General features: G+C 27.8%; 1 protein-coding gene across 1 annotated transcript; it reads left to right on the top strand.

The window, feature by feature from the left end:
• Positions 1–405: 405 nt before the first annotated feature.
• Positions 406–15,981, top strand: Gdh (glutamate dehydrogenase, mitochondrial). Its single transcript, XM_067277919.1, has 10 exons — positions 406–629; positions 2,389–2,475; positions 4,084–4,172; positions 6,040–6,138; positions 8,789–8,926; positions 9,352–9,492; positions 11,035–11,239; positions 11,314–11,405; positions 14,664–14,726; positions 14,796–15,981. The coding sequence occupies exons 1-10, from the start codon at positions 485–487 to the stop codon at positions 14,913–14,915; spliced, it is 1,179 nt and encodes a 392-aa protein (XP_067134020.1). The 5' UTR covers positions 406–484; the 3' UTR covers positions 14,916–15,981.
• Positions 15,982–23,235: the final 7,254 nt, after the last annotated feature.

The raw sequence follows: 23,235 nt of genomic DNA, 5'->3' as shown, positions 1-23,235 counted from the left end.
AAATGAAATTCTTTGAATTTATTTGCAATTTAATTTGATTGCATGAAAATTAGTTGACTCATAATGAAAATTAAAGGTGAAAAATTATTATGTATCAAATAAAAGACAGTTTAAATTTGTAATAATTAAAGGTAATTTTGCATTATTCTTCAATATTTTCTATAATAGCTTAAAAAGTGGTAGTTTTATTAACTAGAAGCAAATAAATGATTAGGGATAATTCTTTGTTCATGTAAGAAGAAATACAGCTACATTAAAATAGGTGAAACAAACAATGTCACTAAGTTTTTGGCTTTTTGCCCAAATTGTCTAAAGTATAAATATTTCAAATTATGTATTAAAATGAATTTAGTTGAGTATTCTTAATGTTAATTGAATATTTAAATTTACAAATTTATCATTTAATAATAATAAATTTTTCTATCTAGGAATTCGTTACAGTACTGATGTGAGTTTGGATGAAGTTAAAGCCCTTTCAGCATTAATGACTTTCAAGTGTGCCGTAGTGGATGTTCCATTTGGTGGTGCAAAAGCGGGATTAAAAATTAATCCAAAAGAATTTAGTGAATTTGAATTAGAAAAAATGACTCGAAATTTTGCATTACAACTTGCAAAAAAAGGATTTCTTGGTGAGGATTAATTTATTAAAATTTTTAAAAATATTAATCTATACTCTTTAACAGTTAATTTGTAAAAATTTGCATGAATGCACACGTAACATAACATGAAAATGAACTTTGATTACCCAAAACCACCACCAGAGGGCCTGAACCAGTAATATATTGTGCTAAAGGACAAGGTAGTTGTGATTTAAATGTTGTAACCATGGTTTTAGTTTAAAGAATGCCGGATCCTCTAATAAAAGGTCGGCGTTTCGATCAATTTTAACTTTGTGTAAAAATTTTTTTATAATTTACCTGTTGTTCGAATGAAGTTTATTCAAGCCAATACGCTGTTACTTCTGTGGTGGAGTGAAAAAGGATGTAAGAAAGGACTCGAAAATTTTAAATTTTTGTAAATAGTCATATTCAGTTTCTAATTGTAAAAATTTGTTGATAAATAATCTTTAAAGTATTTAAAATATAGAGAATTCCTTAAAATTACACAATTTATGTTAAAAATAACTTATATTTGTCATTTTTATATTTACAGTGAAATGTCAGTATAACTAATGCTAGTTTAACAAAATTTTCAGTATAACAAATGTATCTTGAATCCCCCACCAATTTCCTATTCAGCTCAATGTAAAAATATTTTAGTTAAATGAATACCATTATAATGAAAATTTCAGTTTAACATAATAAAAATTCTGTCTGTTACAAAAGAATAGTTTCATTATAACAAAATCTATAAATGCATAAATCATTGACATAATATTAATCATTTACTAATAATAAAACAGTTTGGCAACATTAATTTTAATGTGTAGTTCAACTGGCAATACTAATTTTAACTATTAGTTATAATTTTGATATTATTACTCTACAGTTTCTATTTTTAAGTTTACAAGAAAAAATGGAGAAAAACAAAAAATGAAGCAGTTTTCTTTGGAACAGAATAATAAAATATTAGATAATGTGCAAATGGCACCATGCACAATTGTAACTTTGTGCTAATGTATGTGTCTTAATGTTTCATAAACATAAATATTTTTTGTCAGGAAAGTTATTTAACTCATTGCAGGATTTTTTAAGTAGGAGATTTTTCTGTTAGATTGATTTCAATATACATTAGATTCCTGAAACTGTCATTAGAAGCTGGATTGATAAATATTGGATTTGTTCTTATCTATTTTGTGTCAAAATAATACTTAGACAACATAACTAAGATTATCATCATAATCTAGTCATGGATTCAGCATGACACCTTTTCTCTTTTTCAATTCATTTCATTATATAGTAATTGAACTTATCTATTTCTTTTGCCTTATTTACAATAATTAATAAAATTAAATTAAAGAATTAAAAAGTAAAATCAAAATAAACGTTTTTCAAAAACTTTTCAAATTCCTTTGTTAGTTCATAAAGCAATTTTCTTTTTCTCATATTTACAGATCAGAGTGCTATATTTTTCATAATTTAGTTTTTAAGTTTTAAAATTTGAACTTAAAAATTAACAAAGTTTAATAACAAGCAAACTACTATTGTTGAAATTTAACATGGTCAGTTTATAAATTGCTAGTTGCCTAATTTACATAGTTATTTGATGAAAGCTATCAAATTATTTTAAAATGAATAGCTTACATACCAGAATTTCCTACTTTGAGGAAAATTTTAATTTCCAGATATAAGCAGCTTTATAAATTTCATATAAAATTTTGCATTTTCTTGAGAAGTATTTATAAAATAAAAATTATATTGAATTATAAGTTAATATTTATTATTTTAGGACCTGGATTAGATGTACCTGCTCCAGATATGGGTACTGGAGAAAGAGAAATGAGTTGGATTGCTGATACATATGCACAAACAGTAGGTAAATACCTTAATAATGCATTGTAAATTGTCTTTTATCTATTTTAATTAAAAGTTTAATTATTTAAATTAATAAATTTTATTCAGAACTGTAAAAATAATTTTAATAAAGTTATAAATACACTGAGTATAAGTATTATTGTGTCTATTATAATGAACTGAATTTCAAATTCTGTGTGACTTGCAATAAATTCTCTATTCATGATAGATACATTAGTATATTTATAAAGATAAAAAGTTCTTAATATATAAATGATAAATCTGTAGTAATAATTCCTCCTTAGTATTTTCTAAGTTATATTTAATTATCATCATTCACGTAATGCTTATTAATATTAGTTTTGCAGTTTTAAAATGTTAATTAATTTTATATTTCATAAAATGATGTAAACCCTCTGTATTTAAAATATCATAATTAACTTAAATATGAAACAGTTGTAACTATACTATAATTTTAAATACATTGTTTGACTGTCTAATATTTGTCACAGATATTGGCCAGACAAAGGGATGTACAAATGATGTTCTGTCAGTTTGTTTGCATGATGTACTTTGATATTCAGTAGCTATTGCATCATGTAGTCTGTGATTGTTAATTCTGTTTCAAAAGTATTATTTGAATCTTTTAAGAAATTGCTTTCATTTTATACATGTTACAAATTGATGTATCATGTAATAAATATTTTAAATATGTCTTATTATTTACATTTGTATGATGTAGAGTCAACCTTTCTACATAGAATATAACTGTGGCATTTACTAGTAAGTTAAATGGAAAAAATTTCTTTATGAAATTTACACTGTACATGACTTTCTGAAATACAATCTTGTGTGAATTAAGAATTGTGTGTGTCACTGATTTAACATCTTTATAATTGTTGGAAAATTGATATTAAAATGAAATCTTACCTAAATATTAATTACTTAAATCTATTAAAACAATAAAAGGATAAAAATTAATAATTAATATATTTTCTCATTCATGTTTATAAATTATTGCAAAATTTTAGCGCGATGAAAAAATTTTAAAATAAGTTACTTTAGTTATGAAAAAAGTTTTATGTAAAATATTAAACAGTATAAGTATCATAATCTTAAAAAAATCTTATATAAAATAAATATTTTTTAAAAATTATTTTTAAAAAAATCTTTGTTTCAAAAAATTTAATGATTATTTCTATTTTTTGATATACAGTAGAGCATCGATTATCTGACCTCGATTAACCGACTTATTGGTTAACTGACCGCGTTCTAGTTGGCAAATTCAAATGTCCGCTAGTGATGTGGCGCTACAATATTTGGTTATGTCTTGGCTACTTTAATATTATTTTTGTTAAATTTTTGCATGTTTTAGCTGGCAGCACTGGCTCGACCATGAAAGGGAGGCTAGTATTTAAACCAGGCCTAATACACTATACTAATAATGTATTTTTTCATACTTTTCGGTTATCTGACCTTTCAGTTATCCGACCAACCCCAGTTCCCAATTAAGTCATAATCGATGCTCTATTGTATTACAATTTTTTAATGTTAACTTATATCTGTCAACACTTATTTTAAAAGTTAGTTTTTTTTAATAGTTGTTAATTCTGAAATTGCTTGTTTTTAGGTCATTCTGATCTAAATTCTCATGCATGTGTGACAGGAAAGCCAATTAATCAAGGAGGTATTCATGGACGAATATCTGCTACTGGAAGAGTAAGATATTATTCTGTTCACTAATTATAAAATTAAATAACTAAGAGAATTGAAAAATTAATTTATAAGTGTAATAAGTTGCATCAAGACAATGATAAGTGTTTATGTATAGAGGCAACTACCAGATCATATTGGGCTATTATATTTTGATTACTTAAAATAATTACTAAATTTGTCACTAGAGGGAGATATTAGGCACAATCTCTTATTAAATTTAATAATTATAATTAAATTAAATAGTTTAGAAAATTCTGGAAGAAAAGAATCGGCTTGGAATGGGACCCAAACTCACAACTGCCACTTACCATGCAGATGCCTTCCCAATTACACTACCCAAGCATTTGGTCTGATCTCCCCTTCCAGATATATTTAAACATGAGATAACCATTGTTGGTTTACATATGGCACAGGCTGGGGACCTGTTCAGCCAGCATCCACATCCTGTAAATTATATGATCTAGTTGTAGTTGGCATATTGTGTATGTAAATTGGGTTTGTAGATGTTGGTTTATGTTTATGTAAAGATTTTTTATTTATAATGAATTTAAAGAAAAAATGGTGAAAAGAATGTTTCTCAAATTTGAATTTAGACAAATTGAATAAAGAATGTGATAAATATATTTGAGAGGAGAAAATGAAGAAAGCAGAAAAGAATCTTATGAGTTTTTATAGTTTAATAAATAGTCTACAATTTATATACATGTTATGATATCTTCTTTTAACAGCAAATTTTAAATTAAAAACAAAAAAAATGATATACTTGAAAAAAATGATAATTACAAAAATAAATCTTTCTAATTGATCATTATTGATATAATTTGATAATAGTAATGATAGTAATGAGTAAATTATGTTGCTATTCTTCAACCAAGAATTTACATATGTAAAAATATCAGATTGTTAAAATTTCTGAGATTGCTCGTTACTAAACTATATTATTTTAACTCTTTCCATATCAATATATTTTTGTGTTGAAAAACTTGTTTTCAAAAATTTATAAATAACAACTTTTCAACATTATCATTAAATCATGATGAAATTTTCTTATACAACACAAACTTTAAAATATTTTTAAAATATTGATTGATAATATAGTATAGCAAGAAATTAATTTAAATCTTCCAGGATGATTATTTTTAAGCATATTCCTCCTAGGCTGACAATTATTTGACCTTGTGTGGGATTGGAATAAATTTCCTAAGTGACCATGATTCATGCCTTCTTTAGGAAGTTCAATATATTGATATATTTGGGTGGTTAGTGGGTACTGATAATATTAATGTATAAAATTTTCAGGTATGAAATTGAATTAGTATTATATTATTGTATTATATAAAATAATGAATATTTAAAATGTAACCAGGCTCATGGATATACAAAGAGACAATCATACTCTAATGGATAAATCAAAACAATTTTAAACAAAAATCAAAGTAATATAAAATAGTTTTAAATAATTGAATGATAGAAATTATTGAAAAGTAAAGTAATAAATAAAAATGCTAAAGTATTAATAAATACTGATTAAAATAATGAAGTAAGAATGCAAAACAGGAATAAACAGTCCTTTTTAAAAAAGATTTCTTGGAAGAAATTCAAATTGAAAACAACAAAAATATATTGATAAAATAGTTGAATTAAAATGTTTGATTTTGTATTACAAATGCAACGATAATAAAAATATGTAAAAATTCTTTCAATAAAATTTCTGTAAACTTTTTGTTTTATGCAAATATTTTGACATATTCTCTGAAATGTATTAAATATCTGAAATTATTTATAAACCTACTTCTTAAAAATAAATTTCTTAAATTCTTAATTTTAAAATAAAAAGCTTAAAAATATATATATGTTTTTATAATTGTAGGGTGTATTTCATGGCTTGGATAATTTTGTAAATGAAGCTAGTTATATGAGCATGATAGGAACAACTCCAGGTTGGGGTGGCAAGACATTTATTGTTCAGGTAAATATTGACATTTTGTAATTTAAAAATTTTGATGAATATATTATTATGAAATGTAAATATTACTGTATCAGAATTCATATAATGTATTAAAAACATGCTATTTAACCATATCAAATAAAACTTAGATTTCTAGTTTTTTGAGAACAGTTCATCAAAAGTAAAGTATTACTATCTATTAAATAGTTGTTATTACTTATTATTGAACTGTCAGATATATAACATAAAACTGATAAAAAAATAAACAAAAATCAAAATTGTAAAAGAAATCATTAGTTTATCATCATTATTTATTACAACTTGTTTATTATTTATAATCGTGGCTTCTAAAAAGATGACCTCTACCCTATATAGTGTTAAAAAAAGTTTTTTCATAACATTAATAAAGTAAAGAAGATCCCCTATTTACAAACTTTCAGACTTACAATTTGACCATATATCTAAAATTTAAATTTTGTACAGATTCTGAAGTCCTCTTGCTGCTCATGGGGGGGGCGTTGAAGTCAGTCTTTAGCCAGTAATAAATAAGTAATGTGAACTTATTTCTATTGTGTTGTCATTTTTCATTTTCATGCAAATTTTGAGTTTCCACAGCTGCTTGTAAGGCGGCATTGAAGTTTGTAATGCTGGAGTAATGATATTTTTCACTATTGTTTTTCAATTTTTATAAATTTTTACAATTAGTGCTTAAAAATGTGACCTAAATGTAATAGTAAATGTGGCAGAGGAGATAAATGCAAAGTTTTACTCAATTACCATGGAAACTAAACTGGACATTATAAAACTGCATTTGAAGCACCTGTTACTAAGCAATAGCGAGTGGGTAAATAAACATAATGTATTCTATTAAATACATTGAAGGATCAAATACTAACAATAAATGGTTATTCTCTGTATGAATGTACTTTCTAAGTTAGCTTTTGACTTATGACAGAATTTTGAGAACCTAACCTAATCTTAAGTAGGGGAGCACTTGTATAGTAGAAATTCTTAACTGATTTCTATTTATCTATTGTTTACCAAATTAACTGATTTCTTTCTTCTATAAATCCTGAAGATAATAGATATAGGCTGAGCTGTAAATTAGATTACTCTTTGTACTATTTAATCTTTGTCTTAGGCAAAGCAACTGGCTATTGTTGTTTGCTGTAGCTCATAAAAAATTTTTGATGGTAAAGAATGTAGAATTAACTTACACTATAATTTGCTTCTTTAAATTAGTTTTTCTGGATAATTGTTACTTATCATCTTTTACACTATGTAGGTTTCGAAAATTATTCATTAAACTGTGAATTTTACATAGGTTTTATCACAGTTTCACATATGCAATTAGTGATGATTTCTCATAAGAAATTGCATACATATGTCAAATTTTATTGTTATGCACTTGCATGGCCAGAGGAAATTGCTTAAAATATTGATGCTGTGCAGATTATAGTGCAAGTTAATTATACATTCTTTACCATCAAAGATTTTTTTATGATCTACAGTAAACAACAATAGCCAGTTGCTTTGCCTAAGAGAAGGATTAGATAGCACAAAGAATAATCAATATTTTAAGCAAACAATTTCTTTTGGCCATGCAAATGCATAACAATAGAATTTGTCATGGGTATGCAATTTATTATGAGAGATCATCACTAATTGCATAGGTTTCATCACAGTTTTACATATGTGAAATAGAGTTTAATGAACAATTTTAAAATCTTATGTAGTGTAAAAGATAAGTAACAATTATCAGCAAAACTAGTTTAAAGGAGCTTAGAACAATTTTTTTATTGTAGTGAAAAAATGCATTGCCATAACTTTGGTGTTACTGTGACATTGTGGTTGCAATGATCAAGGTTTAAATTTAATTTTTTTTTTTTTTTTTCCCCTTTCAGAAAAGATTGATTGTATATTTAGTGGGAAAAAACTAAAAATATTTGGTATTTACTATTATATACAAATATTTAATATTGAAAAACTACTAAATTAAAGAAAAAAATTAAATTTATTGTTAAGTGATAACAATTACTGTACATTTTACTACCTAGAAAAAAATAATTGTAATTAATGTATGAAATCAATTGTTTTTATTAGTAAATAAATGTTAATTGGTAGCATTGTCAAATTGTGAATTGTAAATACATTTTCTGCTTATTCCTGTCTTAAATATTTATTTTGCTTTCATGGTTCATCTATTAAAACTTCATGCCTATTTCTGATAATATGACTTTTTATATTTTACAATTTTTAATATGTTTTTGTTTTATGTATTAAAATTTTTATTAAAAACTTAAACATTCGTGAGCACAAATTTCACTTTTTATAACTTATACTTTACTAGATCACCATGGCTAGCAGAAATATACTTTATTTAACAACTGTTAGACTAAGTGTATGTAAATGATGATATAGAGTTTCTTTGCTATCTCAGTATTATCTGATAATATCCAATAGAACATAATGTAAACAATAGCATACTACTCGAATATGTATATCAGTAATCATACTTTAATGAAATTTCATTATATTATCTCATTAAAGTGTGTGTGTGTATATATATATTTTTTTCCATTGCCAGAAATGATTTCTTATATTGTACAATGTATATCATGCATTGTTTATGCAGAATTAATGACTTTCGTTAAAATAATTATTTTTATAGGGACTTGGTAATGTTGGTCTTCACGTAATGCGCTATCTCCATAGAGCTGGAGCAAGATGCATTGGGATTATAGAATATGATGGGAGTATAGCTAATCAAAATGGTATAGATCCCAGAGAAATTGAAGATTATAAGTTGGTAAAAAGACATTTTAATAAATTTAGAATAAAAATTTTTAATTTTATGCAACAATTTGCTATTAAGTAATTTATAAAATTGGTAAAATAGCAAATTTCAAATGTGGTTTTTTAAACATATGTTGTTTTTCATTTATATATTTTGGATAAACTAATTGATAAATTATTGAAGTAAATATAGTGTAATAATTATAATTTAAAATTCATTTAAAATTAGATATACAAATATTTTGAAATATTTTAATTTATTTATCTGTATACTATTAAATCAAATTTAAAGATAGATTTTAAAAATCATATCATTACTCATTAAATTAAATTTTAATATTTAAAATTAAATTAAGAAAAAGTTTAATTTCAAAAAATTATTTAAATGTTAGGGAAAAAAGTGAGCAATGAATTTCTACATTTAACTTCTTTCTCCAGAACAATGGAACAATTGTAGGATTTCCTGGAGCAGAACCTTACAAAGGAGAAAACTTAATGCATGAACCTTGTGACATATTAATTCCTGCTGCTGTAGAGAAAGTTATTACAAAACTGAATGCACATAAAATTCAAGCAAAGGTATTAAATGATTTATTGTAAAGTATATATCATTTGTAAAGTACTTAAAATTAGATTTTTTTCTCTAATTTGTTTTTATAAAAAGAATTGCAAAGAAATTTATATTAGTATTATAAATTACATATTTGAATAATATTACATTAACTTACTAAAAGGTATAAAATTAAATTTATATATTTTTGTACTGGTCATTTTCTACTGGTCAAATGGGAACTTGAGAGTTATCCCAAGTTGCTGTTTGACCAGTGGTTCACACTGGTCAAACAGCATCTTCATCCAGTGGTTCACACTGGATGAAGATAGCCAAGGCTGTCATTGAATAAGGGAATTATCTGCATATTCAATCAGTTACATCAGAACTGAGAGAGACTGATTAAGTGACTCCCACTATCCCTAGAACATGGCTTTATGAAATTATTAGTAAGCAACCATTTATTGAATAAACAGTTATTTTGTAAACAGGGTCTTGTCTCAGTGCCCCCTTCACCCATATATGATCTTTAACCCCTCTCATCATTCTAAAAGAGAGTGTCAAATCTGGGAAGTGCAGTGGCCAAGGAACAGGTCCACCCATCCTATTCAATGCTAGCCATAGACAGCATCCAGGTGATTCCTGACAATCCTGCTGAAGTGAGCAGCCACTCCATTTCTTTGCGCAACCCCATACATGAAATGCATGTCGGTAAGTTCCATATTGATGTAACGATGCATGTTGCTCAAAATCCATTTGGGGAATGACAATTCAAGCCGGCGAAGCGCTTTTATCCACTAAACTCAACAGCGCCCTCTTGCTGCATTTCCGCACCCACATTCATTTACGAAATCTGCTTATTTACATCTCCTCTACCTTCCTTTACATTTCTGACATATAGTTTTGAAACACCCTGTATATATAAAGTTATAAATGAATATACTAAAAATTTATTTGCAAAAAATATTAATACAAATACATTAATGTAAAAAGTTGAACCTGTGCGAAAGAATATGAACTATATACATAGAGTATTAATATTATATACTTTCAGTTTTGCAAATACCACAGACATTACTATATTCTGAATATACAAAACTGTTATGATATATACATCTGCAGTGACCAAATTTTTAAAAACAAAGATAAAGTATCAGAATGCCGTTTACTTTGTTGTGTATCTCAAATTTCTGTGTCTCAGTTTACATAAATTAATTTGTAAAAAAATAATTTTATATTAATTTTCTTATAATAAAAAATAAGTTACATATATCATTAAAAAAAGACATTGATATTATAGTACGAGTATTTGATTAGTGTATATTACTTTTTATCAAATAATAAAAAAAAACTCAATGTACTGTAACATAAGGTTAAATTAGATTTATAAAATAATTTTACGTAGGTGAAATGACAATTATATAAATAAAAGTTTTGTTATATTAAAACTGTTTTCAAATAATGTAAAGATAACAATGGCATTCATTAACTTGAAATTAAAATTCTATTTTTGAGATTATTTTTGGAAAAATTTGCTTGTGTTTTTGTATTAAATACTTGATTGTTTACAGATAATAGCTGAAGCTGCAAATGGTCCAACTACTCCAGCTGCAGATAAAATTTTAATAGAAAGGAATATTCTTGTTTTACCTGATCTCTATGTGAATGCAGGCGGTGTTACAGTATCATTTTTTGAATGGCTCAAAAACTTGAATCATGTTAGTTATGGGCGATTACTTTTTAAATATGAACGTGATTCCAATTATCATTTATTAGGTAAGTAATTCAAAAATAACAATAATAAATTGAAAGGTATAATGGAATTATTTATACTTAATTTGATTTTTTAGAGAGTGTTCAAGAATCATTAGAACGACGTTTTGGTAAAGCTGGTGGTCGTATTCCAGTAGTTCCAAGTGAAGCTTTCCAGAAAAGGATTTCTGTAAGTATAGAATTATTTTAAATGAAGTTTTAAAGAAATGGTCAAATTTGTGACATTGATTGGTTACATTCAAAAAGTTACGTACAAATTATCAGAAAATCAAACATTATTGATCTGAAGAAGAGATTGAAAATTTCAAAAAGCACTTAATCCAAATAAATATCCTAACTCCTGTTTGTTTTGTTATACACTCCTAGGCTGTTTAACCAATTGCTATGACACTTGGCAGTTATGTAACTTGGCATACTTCTAACCTAGATAATGCCATACATACCCCTTCAAAATATTAATTGGATTTTTATATTAATTTCTGTCTATATTTGATTTGTGGCTTTATATGTAGTGCCATCTATTGGCAAAAAATTTTAAAAAGTAAAAGTAAATATAATTCATACAAAAATGATTGTAATTTAAAAGACAAGAAAAAGAATATTATATTCACTTAATTACTATGACAATGATATAGTGTGAAGTAGACACACTATATCATTACTATGATGGGTAGCATATAGCACTTACCTGCATGGAGTTGAAAGTGTTACACTGTAGAACCTGAGAAAGTATTTAATTTTCCAATTCTAACAGCTCAGATTATTTCATTTCTGAATGGTACTTTCTTAATTCTCATAAGTGCCCACTGGTAACTGAGTGGATAAAACCACTAAACACTGGTGGTTGATCGTGAGTTTGTGCATGGCCAACAGGCTGGCAACATGGAGTTTTCCAGATTTTTTTACATTAGTAACATGTAAATAAGGGCCAGTTTCCCATGAAGTCCTCATGATCAGCATCCTCTCAGCAGATTGTCCATGTGTCATGTTGCCGTAACCAAATAAATTCTAAGTTTTTCTACAAACTTGCTATTTACCAGGACATACTTCCTACGTAGTTTATAGGCATTCTGATAATGTTCTTAAAATGAGTTTTAACACATACATGTTTGAAATTTATGATTAATAACTCTGGGAGTAACAATTACTGTGACTGGTACTTCATAAACCCGGGTGAAGTCATGCTAGTTTTATATATTTTTTAAAATGTTATGAACTATTATTAGGTCTTGTTGCATGTTAGATAAAATGTATTGCTTAAATGGGGCACTAATCTGAGCATAAAATATACTACTAATATAAGATAAGAGAATTATTTTTAACTCCAATGTCTTTGTCTATGAAATTAGTTTCAAAAAATTAAAAACATTGTATAATTTAGTTAAAACAGCTTAATCATTAATGGTTATATAAAGACAGTTTTTTTTTTCAAATTGGAGAACAGTTTTTATCTATAGTTCACATTAGTCAGTTTTCAAATAATCTATTATGTGACATGTGACACATCACATAATCCCAAAACATTAAGATATGAAACTATTTCAAAGATAGGAAAAGTAGGATAGAAAAAGATAGGAAATTTCCAAGATCTAAATGTTTCTGGGATTATGTGATATGATCTATTTAGTTCTTTGTACACTTGAACTATTTTTTTTTTTTTTTGTTTATTAAGTGAAGTGGATAATGAATTAAGAGATTAATTATTTATTACTTATTGTCAAGAGAGAATAATTATAAATATAAATACAGAAATTACCATAATTCTTAGGAAAAAAACATTCCTTCAATACCAAACTATTAAGTTAATTATCAGAAGTGACTTTTATGGATAATGTGAATTAAGCTTTATTTATACATTGATAGTATTATATTATATACATATTTTCTTATTAAAAATAAAGCTATACTATAACACTTAAAAATATATACAAATCTTATTACATTGTGTTTATCTTAGAGTGTACTATATTCTGTTCAAAGTATTAAAAGTTGATTTAATACTTAACAATGGTAATAAATCTACAATATATGCTAAAGAAATTTTAAGATAAAAATAATTTCTTGAATAGCATTACAAAACTACTATAGAAAGATGAATTGTTAAATATTGATACATACTAAATATCAGGTAAAGAAGTTCACAAATGAAAAAATTGCCTGAACTTTTTAAATCTGATCACTCAACATTAAATGTGATCAAACTAGAAACTTCAAACATATTTCTGTCCTAAATAATGTACTTTATCTTCATTTTTTGTATTTATTCATTTGGTCTTACATATAAATTATTTATTTCTTATAAATTTGTCAGTTTAGAGAGAGAATTTTTCTGAAGTGAAATTTATATTATCATTTTATGTTATAAAATATTTTATTTTTTCCTTTAATTAATTGGCTATTTGGATTTAATTCATTATATAATTAATGCTATTTTATGTCAGTATGAAACAATGATATATGCATGATAAGTTCTAAAATTTTCTATGAATTTTCTACATAAAACTTGTGAATCATGTAAAGTTTATTCACTAAGACATCTATTTTTCAAGTATTTGTTGAATTATTGTATATATTTGCTTTTGTTAGCTACGATATAGTATTTCTTTGTATAACATGGTTGAAGCTTTAAAAGGCAGTTTCCTGTATTTCCAGCACTCTAAGTTGAGTTAAACTTGAAATTCATTTAGAAAAATGTTTTCTTTAATTTTTTATGTCATAAGATTTTTATTATCCAGAACTTCTAAATATAATTTTTATATACTTATTTACACTTTCAATAGCTAAAGCAAAAATGTATGCAAGAAAATATTATTATGTAGTAATGCTTTACATCTAAATTTAAAATTAATTAATACTATAGTTTGTCAATGGAAAGAATCAACCTGGAGAGCAACATCATGTGTGATGTCGCTTCAGTTAAACCAATCAGCACATTCCCTAATGATGTCAGCACTTTTCACATAATATGTCAGGCAATATGTGAACTTTATTTTCTCTCACTAGATGGCAAAACAACTTTTCCATTAATTGTGTTAATTTTTTACAGCATTTGTTAACTGTAAAGAATTATGAATTTACTACTATAGCAAACTTCCTTGTATTCCAATACCAGAACATGAAGCTTTCATAACACTGTTTAAGACAGCAGTGACTAACAAACAAGGAAGAAAGCAGAAGTAACTTGTCACAACTAAGCAATCAATGGCTGATGCTCATTGGTTAATACCCAAGTTGATTCTTTCCATAGACAGACTATAATAATATACTTTCTTATTTAATGGTCTGTTTCTGTTTAAGTAATAGCTAAATTGAATATCTCTGTAAATGTAAACCATGTTTATTTTTAAAATATTTTGTGATTTTTGTTTAAAAATTATACTTTTAATGCAATATCTTATTAATTATTTTTCATGATTTTAATTTTTAGGGTGCTTCAGAAAAGGATATTGTTCATTCAGGATTAGACTATACAATGGAAAGATCTGCTCGGGTATGTGTAATGCACGTTATTTATTAATTTACTGTTAACAATCAAATAACTTTCTCATTTTTGTTGTAGGCAATCATGCGCACTGCAATGAAATACAATCTAGGTTTGGATTTACGCACTGCAGCCTATGTCAATTCCATTGAAAAAATATACAGCACATATAGAGAAGCTGGATTAACTTTTACATAAAGAAACATGTTCTTTTTAATGACAAAAAATTGAGTAGACTAGATTAAACAAAGTCAAAAAAACTCATTTACTTTATTTCATCCATTTTAGCCTTTATTTTAGAAATCAAATAGTGAAATTTTGGCAAATTCCTTTGTACAAATTGCATATGTTTGTTCTGCTCGGTCATTTTCATATATTATATATATACATATATTTAAAGAGTTATGACATTTAGTGTGAATATGTGAAGTATTTTGTTTGATATGTAGAGATTTTTTAAAACTATCTTACATTTAAAATTTTGTAAAGTTAATTAGAACTAAAAGATAGTGCAATCAAAAGGAATTTGTTCAAATCTATAATTTCTATAATGATTTGTAATAAAATATTTTAATGTTCAGAATAGTTAAAACATTATCCACAAAGTTTAGGTTAACCATCCACTTTTTCAATCATTTCTTTAATGAAATAAAGCCAAAGAAGCTTAAATAAAATGGAAAATAGGTATAATAATCATAACACAATTTTGAGATCTGAAAGAATGCCAATCTTTCAAGAACTCAGAATAAGTCAATCTATGGTCAAAATAATTCTGATGATGCCGATCTCAGTTTTTTATGAACCATTTTATATTTCTTAACTGAATAGCAAAGTGTTAAATTTTCAGTTTATATAACGTTATTTGAATTTGAATGCGAAACTGCCAAACCTATATACAATACAATCGACTGTCAAGAGCCTTCTGTATTGTTTCAAAAGTAAACTTTTGTAACATTAATATGGCAGTTATGTTTTATATAAATTTTGTGTGTCAGTTTTTTTATTGAAATAGTGTAATGATTAAGTGGATCGGATGTAATAGATAAAATACAAGTTCCTTATCATGATCCATCATTATAGAATTCTTCTCCCTCAAGATGTTGGACTTGAAATAATTTCCTAAAAATTATTCCTCATTTCATTGTATTTAAATTTTAAAAGCATCCTAGCATCCTAAATTGTATTGTTAATTGTTTTAGATACTTTTTTGGAGCAATGTTAGAAGCTTTATAAAGATATTTGAATTAAATGCTAATATAATAGACTTTTTTGTTAATATTTTTATTTTGCTGTATCATCATTGTCATGCATGTCATGCATTGTCATTGTCTTTTGTTTATCATTGTGATAAGTGAAAGAAATTTTACTAATTTATGGCATTAAGTAAAATTAACAATAGCTTTAATTTTTATATTTTTAATAAACACAACAATATCTTAAATAAAACATAGTTGATTTTAAAACATTCCCACCATATACTGAATTTTTTGCATGTAAAAAATAAATCTACATTGATCATTACTACATGTCAAATTTTCTAGTCCCTTAAATATGGGAATTAAATCAAAATTTAGCAACAACTTATAATTTATTCTGGAATTTTTATAATTAATTCAAGTACAGTAGTTTGTCTATTAATTCATTTCACAGAATTTATTATTACAACAGACCAGACATCACACTCATTGACAAACACAATAAAATCACATACATTATAGACATATTCATTCCAAACACTCACAATGTGCAAAACACATTCACTGAAAAAATTAGCAAGTACACAGAACTCGCCCAGGAAATAAGGCATCTATGGAGGATGGATAGGGTGCTTTATTTTTCCATATACTTTTTTGACAAACTACGTATAATCGAGAACGACGTAACTCGAGGTATACCTGTATTTATTGTACTGTACCTGTTGTCATCTCTTCTACTGGTGTTATATCATATACACTACACAAAATATAGAAACATTAAACCTTAATAAAAACACATACATAGCACTACGGAAAGTTACAATATTGAATGCATGTCACGTCGTTAGGCAGTTTCTAGATGTTGACACATACCAATAACACAGAAGCTTAATGTAAGACTTGTTTGGGTAGCTATTCTTTGACTTTAGTTCGTTGTAGCACTTAGACCAGTATCAGCCAAGCATGACATTTTCAAAAATAAATAAATAAAATAATAATGCTGTTATATAATTTATAATAAAGTTGGATACGAAAATTGTCTTGAAAAATGAAGAAAATTGATGAATTATTACATCAACAGATCAATTACTCTACAGAAAATAAGTTCCCTTATCTCGTATTTTTTAAATGAACCTCTTTACATAACATCCTGCGATTTGCGGGTGTCATTGATGCATACTTGATTGCGCTATTTTTACTTGAATATTCGTGGTCAGTTGTGAAAGTTCCAGATAGAATTTCTGCGATTTTACTTATTCCTTTTCATAATTTTTTCATATTTGCCTGTTCCAAAACTCTGCCAAGAGCTTTGAAGAAGCTATTTTTTTTCATAGATGATAACAGCTCTTATCATCAACAGTCTCTTGCTCTCCAGTTCAGTAATATGATTTGGAATATATAAAAATTATTTTGGATATACGTTAAGTCCACTTTAATCGAGCAGCAAGACATTGCATCTTTTTCATCTTCCAATTACTGCAAATCATAAATATGCGAATCACCTGAAAATGTAGTAAATAAAATCTGCAAGTAAGTTAATTTAATAAAATTTTCTTTCACCAATCTTATCTATTGCTTCGATGTGATTTACATAGAACTCAGCTACCAACCGTGTACCCGGACGGCCGGAGCGACAGGAAAGTTTGCAGCAGGTGCAAGGCATCCGGCCCCGAGCTGTACATGGGGACTCAGAAAAAAAAACAGAAAAAAGAGAGAAAATGAAAAGTTTTATTGAAGTTAATTGGTTAAAATTAATTTTATTTCATAAACGCGTTTGAATTGTCTGTGCTAAAGCCGAACTGGCCATTTCTGACGCACGGTGAACATGATTGGTTTTTGTTCAAATTCTAACGATAAGTGTAAGCGCAATAATAACTGTCTCGCGTGTAAATTATCTTTTGCGTTAACAAAGTCATCTAGCACTTGCCTTTCAGTCTGTGGTCTAACGTCTTTGTCTGTTAAAATCAGAGCTATTAACCAAAATATCCTCACACGCCTATGACTGCAGAAAACTCCTATCGATAGCGCAAATTGTTACTTTATCATTTATCAACGTATGTACAAAATACTCATTATATGCACATGTGAAAATAGAAGAAAACAATCATGTATACGAAATATTTAGAACAATGAGAGAGACGGCGTTCTTTGTTCCGAAATTTTACATAAATAAAACCAAGTTCCAATTTTTAACTTTCCATCAATGATAATTTGTTAAACTTTATTTATTTATTTTTTGTTCTTGCTTTCCCGAATTTCGGTGGTGGCATTAGCAAAGCAAGCGTACGATTGGGAATGGCATTATTCGAAAATATAGTTGTATAAGATAGAAAATATAACGTGAATATTCACGTGAGTTGGAGGAGCTGTAGAATAAATAGAATAGATATTATACCGAAATATGTAAATCTCGGATAATTCGAAGTCGCGAATATTTCATCCCCTGAATTTCGTACTAAACCAGGATTTCCTGTGTTGTGCAGTCCGTCCAGTACTAACGATGAACAATGTCTATTTTCAGAATTTTCGTTTTTAGTGCGTTATAAATAAAAGTATTTAAGATAGTTTATATGATCTTACCCGATATTATGGGTCTTGTATAATTATATTAGAATATTTATTTTCAAAATATAATTCGAGGAGAAGTAAAAGTACCAAGAAATTAACGCTATAAGAAAATAATGGTATCTAAAATTTCATTATTCAGACCTAGCAAATACGGAATACTTTTGAAAGTAGATTGAAAACGAATACATAGGGCCGTGCTGTGCTATGACGCAGAGAGGCGGCACCGTAAGAGGGCGGCATAAAAAACATCTAAGGGGCAGAATTTCAATGATTTGCATCATACTGAGAAAATCTACGGGGATACTATAGATTACCACCTATGGAATTTCGGGTCTTTGAGTATATATCTGAACTCAGGAGACCGAGACGAGTTCAACGATACCCTACTTTTGGACCGGAGACGAAAAATAATAAAGTTATCATACTTTTTTCCAGCGATCGCGCGATGATAGGCAGTCGTGTCGCTCTCTCCGCTAAGTCGGCCTCGCTATCGCGATTGAGTCGCGTCGCTTGCCGTTAAAATTGCCTTTAGTAGACGTTTCCCCCCTTTTTTTACTTTGTTCAAGAACTACCGTGAATCAATAACTAGTGACGTTTAGCACATGGCGGCCTGCCGGCGGCTCCCCTCCGGGAGGTCAGTCGGGAGCACGAACAGTGGGAACGGCCGCCATGTTCGCTGCCATAAGTAACATTAACCGAAATGGCGATCGCGCGATGATCAGAAGTCGCGTCGCTCTCTCCGCTCTCGTATCGCGTGTTAACCCTACTGGAGACGACCGTAGTCCGACGTCATGGTTTGCAGACTTTACTGCAAGATGGCAGTACTAGCAACTATGGTGCCGTCTTCATGAGAGCATTAAAAAAGTATGGTAACTTAAAAAGTATGATAACTTTTTTATTTTTCGTCTCCGGTCCAAAAATAGGATACCGTTGAACTCTTCTCGGTCCCCTGAGTTCAAATATATAATCAAAGTCCTAAAATTCCATAGGTGGTAATCTATAGTACACCCAAATCGACCGCACGATCCTGCGAATACTGTACATTAATTAATATGGATGTTTGATGTCCGGATTTCCACGCTTCGTAAAACAGAATTATCGTGTAAAGTTTCTTTTATGAAGACGAGCTTTTCTGTTATATTGATTATATATTGATATCGATATATAATATTGATTAAAATAATTGAAATGATAAAATAATGTGGAAAATAAATATAATTTTTAGAAGTCTTAGACGGTACTAAAATACTTTGTTCAAATTCTTGCCTCGTGCACAGTGACGTCTAATTCTGATTAATTTCAAGTTAAAATTAATGCCTTTTATTAAAACTAGCACGGATCAAAACATTGGTGTATTCAAAATCTCAGCGCACTGCCAGCATCTCTGCTCGAAATCTCCGGCAATTTGCGGTTGCAGTCAGCAAACTCCAAGTTTTTCGATACGACAGCAAACAAGATGGCAGCCACCACGAGACTCGTAAGAGCTCTATTTTGTGTTTAAATTTTGAATTTAATTTATTTATTGATGAATGTACCATTAATAAATTAAGATTAGGTTAGTACATTAAAAGAATATTTTAGTGTAGTATAGTATATTTATATAAGACATCACATAATTTGTTTTAGTTTTGAAAGTGTAATCTTGGGATTGATTGATCTTTTCGAAATATTCTTTTTCATTAAGTTGTTCTCATTAGATAGACGTTACGTTAAATTTATTTTTGAACTTAAGTCCACATCATTCGCCATTTTTCTTGTTTTTCCATTCCGTATATCCCGGGTAATCAGCGTTTATGTTCTCTCGAAAGCGCAAGTAGTTGCGTCACTTCCGGCAGCATCTGACTGGATTGATGCTGAGATTTTGAATACGCCGATTATACGAAATTAAAACGATTTTATTAGGTCTGTGTGCCGCTACCCCTTCTGCGACGGCACCCTCAGACGCCATAAGCCGCCACTGTTCGTCCAATAATTCTCAACGCCATTGGTGAAAAAATGTTTTAATCACCCCTTAAAATACTGTAAAACCAATTAATTGATTAATAGTTTATATTTTATCAATATTTAAAGAAATATACTTTAAGCACAAATTTAACAGCTACGAGAACTCCATATCAACGAAGTAGCCTAATTATCTTCCTACAAATTTCAGTGTTGCTACGCGGTGGCACCAGAGAATATTCTAGTTTAAATTATACAACGATTTATTTACTATTTACTTTGTTAGGTGGTTATTTTTGAATATTAAAAATATAAATTTATCATTATCCGAATTATATAGTAAAAATTTATAAAAAAAAATAGTGTTTTCAGTATAGTAAAAGAGGAATTCTGGCTTAGGTTTACAGAACAATTCTTTTAACTTTTCCAATTTTTCTCTATATAATTACCTTTATACAGTAATACACAGTAATTCCCAACCATATTAACTTATTCAGTGTATACATAAACATTAACGGTAAAAATAGTTTTTTTTTTTTTTTTTTTTTGTAACTCTTTCCGCCCAGTGGGCACTAAGAGGGCCTCTTATAGCAAGCCCATTATGGGTTCGGCCAGGCCCACAATGGGGCGGCCGGGTGGTGAGGGACGGGGACCGACATATCCGGACACGGTAAAAATAGTTTGCGAACTGCCAGTTGGGAATTTAGAGTTACAAAATCAGCCGACTTGTCACGTATATGATATATCCCTTGTCAAATAGACTATAATCTTTGACTTATAAAGTTGGAATACTTCCAAAAATCTTTAATACGATAACACGTTTCTCATTCTGTTAAATAATTATCATTTCAATTCTTGTCACATCAATCAAGTCGAAATGATAGAATTCAAATTGAACAGACTTCTCGCGATAAGAATTTTATAACACATAAATACTAAAATTATACAAAAATTTAAACTTGTTTCCTAGCAAAACAGATAGAAATATTATTTTAATAAATTTTATAATTAATTTTCGGTTTTTTTTCTCATTTGTTCGATGATTTAATTACTAAACTAATATCAAAACAAGAAGCACGTGTGCCCTTTGGTCACATACATAATCATAAATAAAACTGAATGTGTTTACTTCCATATCAATTACGGTTTTAAAAACAAAATTGAACTCAATATCTTAAAATAAATAATAACTGATTCATTGCTCTTTCCGAAAAACGCAAAACTTGTGAATTATTTGTTGATTTAAGACATTCAAGTATCTTTGTGGAGATAATTTAATATATTTGCATTTCATCTAAATTATCTAAATTAATCGTTTTAAAATAGTAATTTTGCGATTATTTATATATTTTCTTTTAACTTTAATCTTCTCGTAATTTCCTCATCGATGACGGTCTCCCGAATCAAAAATTCTTTATTCTTACTTCAATTGCTTAAAGTAATGTTAAATTTTTAGATGTTTTCGGATCTAGTCATATTTTACATATATATCAAGATTCCTCCAAACACCAAAATTTCCATTTATATTATTTAATAGTTTATTCATTATATATTTTTATTTGTTTATTTTTACATTCTCAAAGTATAAATTTAGCAAGTTAATTTACTCCTCTACTTATATTATTTTATAAGCTTTCCAAGCTTTGTTCGTAAATGGTATTTATACAGTAATTATACGGAGTTGATTAAAAATTAAAAATTCATATTTACAACAATGTATATATTTTACATTTTTTGTACGGTAAATATCAACCGTATGAAAGTTTTCTTCATATGTTAGCCGCGAATGTAGTTCGCAAACTAATGGTTGGAAAGTTCTAAATTAATCAGTGTTGAAATCAATTTAGGGACATGAATATTTTAAACCTGTAAATGGATCTTTTAGGGCTTATTTAGATTTGAAAAATTTATTTGGAGTATCCAATAAGAGATATGTTTCTTAAGAGACTAAAAATGAATAATTAAAAAGATATAAAGTAGGGTTTTTCAACCGAGATCCCGGTTGTTTTTTTAACTCGGGAAATCCCGCAAATTTCTTAAAAGTTCATTTTTTTTTATTTTGTGTTAAGGTTGAGGAAATTTTGAAAATAGAAAGTATAATTAACTTATAAACTGCCAGAATACATTTGTATTTATTAATTTTAAACCTACTTGTTAGTGTTTTAAATTTTTGCTCGTTATGGCATGTCACAAATGGTCAATAATCAATACGTAGCTTATTTGTGGCAGGATTCTGGAAAATTCTTTACTTGTCAGAACCTGTAATATCTGAAATAATTGTGCTTATGCTGTCTTAATTTTTAACCATGCCCAGTGGCTTCAATAACTGCGTAACGCCAGGTTGTGCAAATTGGGCAAGGATACAAACGAGTACGAAGTGTGCAAGTATGAAGTTTTTCTTCATAAACCTTATTATTAAAGCCAAATGAACTGCCGAATTATTTGGCCATAAGTTTGATGTTTCTATTAAAGCAGCCCAGGTAGACAAATCAAAAATAGTAAAGAGCAGAAGAAGTACTACAATCTCGAAAACAAACTAGAAATCTTCCAGGCTACGGGTGAAAAAACAGATAACATCTGTCTTCTCTTAAATGCATTAAAGAGTATTCCACTCAAATCAATTGAATCGGAAATGGCATTCTTGGTAGCAGGACTTTTCATTACTAAAATAAGAACCAGATTGAGTGATCGGAGTATTGACTATCTTTGCTTTTTAAAATCTTATTATAAAAATTTACAATAATATTTTGTATTATGTTTTATTTAAAAAACAAAATTACCTTTTAAGTTAGAAGTTTGATCTAAGTTCATTT

The sequence above is a fragment of the Centruroides vittatus genome, unplaced genomic scaffold, assembly GCF_030686945.1.
Source record: "Centruroides vittatus isolate TY-2023 unplaced genomic scaffold, ASM3068694v2 contig_782, whole genome shotgun sequence".
Lineage (NCBI taxonomy): Eukaryota > Metazoa > Arthropoda > Arachnida > Scorpiones > Buthidae > Centruroides > Centruroides vittatus.
Note: the sequence above shows the minus strand (reverse complement) of the source record. Positions and strands in the feature narration are given on the sequence as shown.

What these genes read in the sequence shown, in the direction of transcription:
- Gdh (XM_067277919.1), top strand. Translation starts at nt 485, where the DNA reads ATGACTTTCAAGTGTGCCGTAGTGGATGTTCCATTTGGTGGTGCAAAA. An exon ending in TACATATGCACAAACAGTAG is followed by an intron (nt 2,476 to 4,083) that starts GTAAATACCTTA and finishes GCTTGTTTTTAG; the next exon opens with GTCATTCTGATCTAAATTCT. An exon ending in CAATGGAAAGATCTGCTCGG is followed by an intron (nt 14,727 to 14,795) that starts GTATGTGTAATG and finishes TTTTTGTTGTAG; the next exon opens with GCAATCATGCGCACTGCAAT.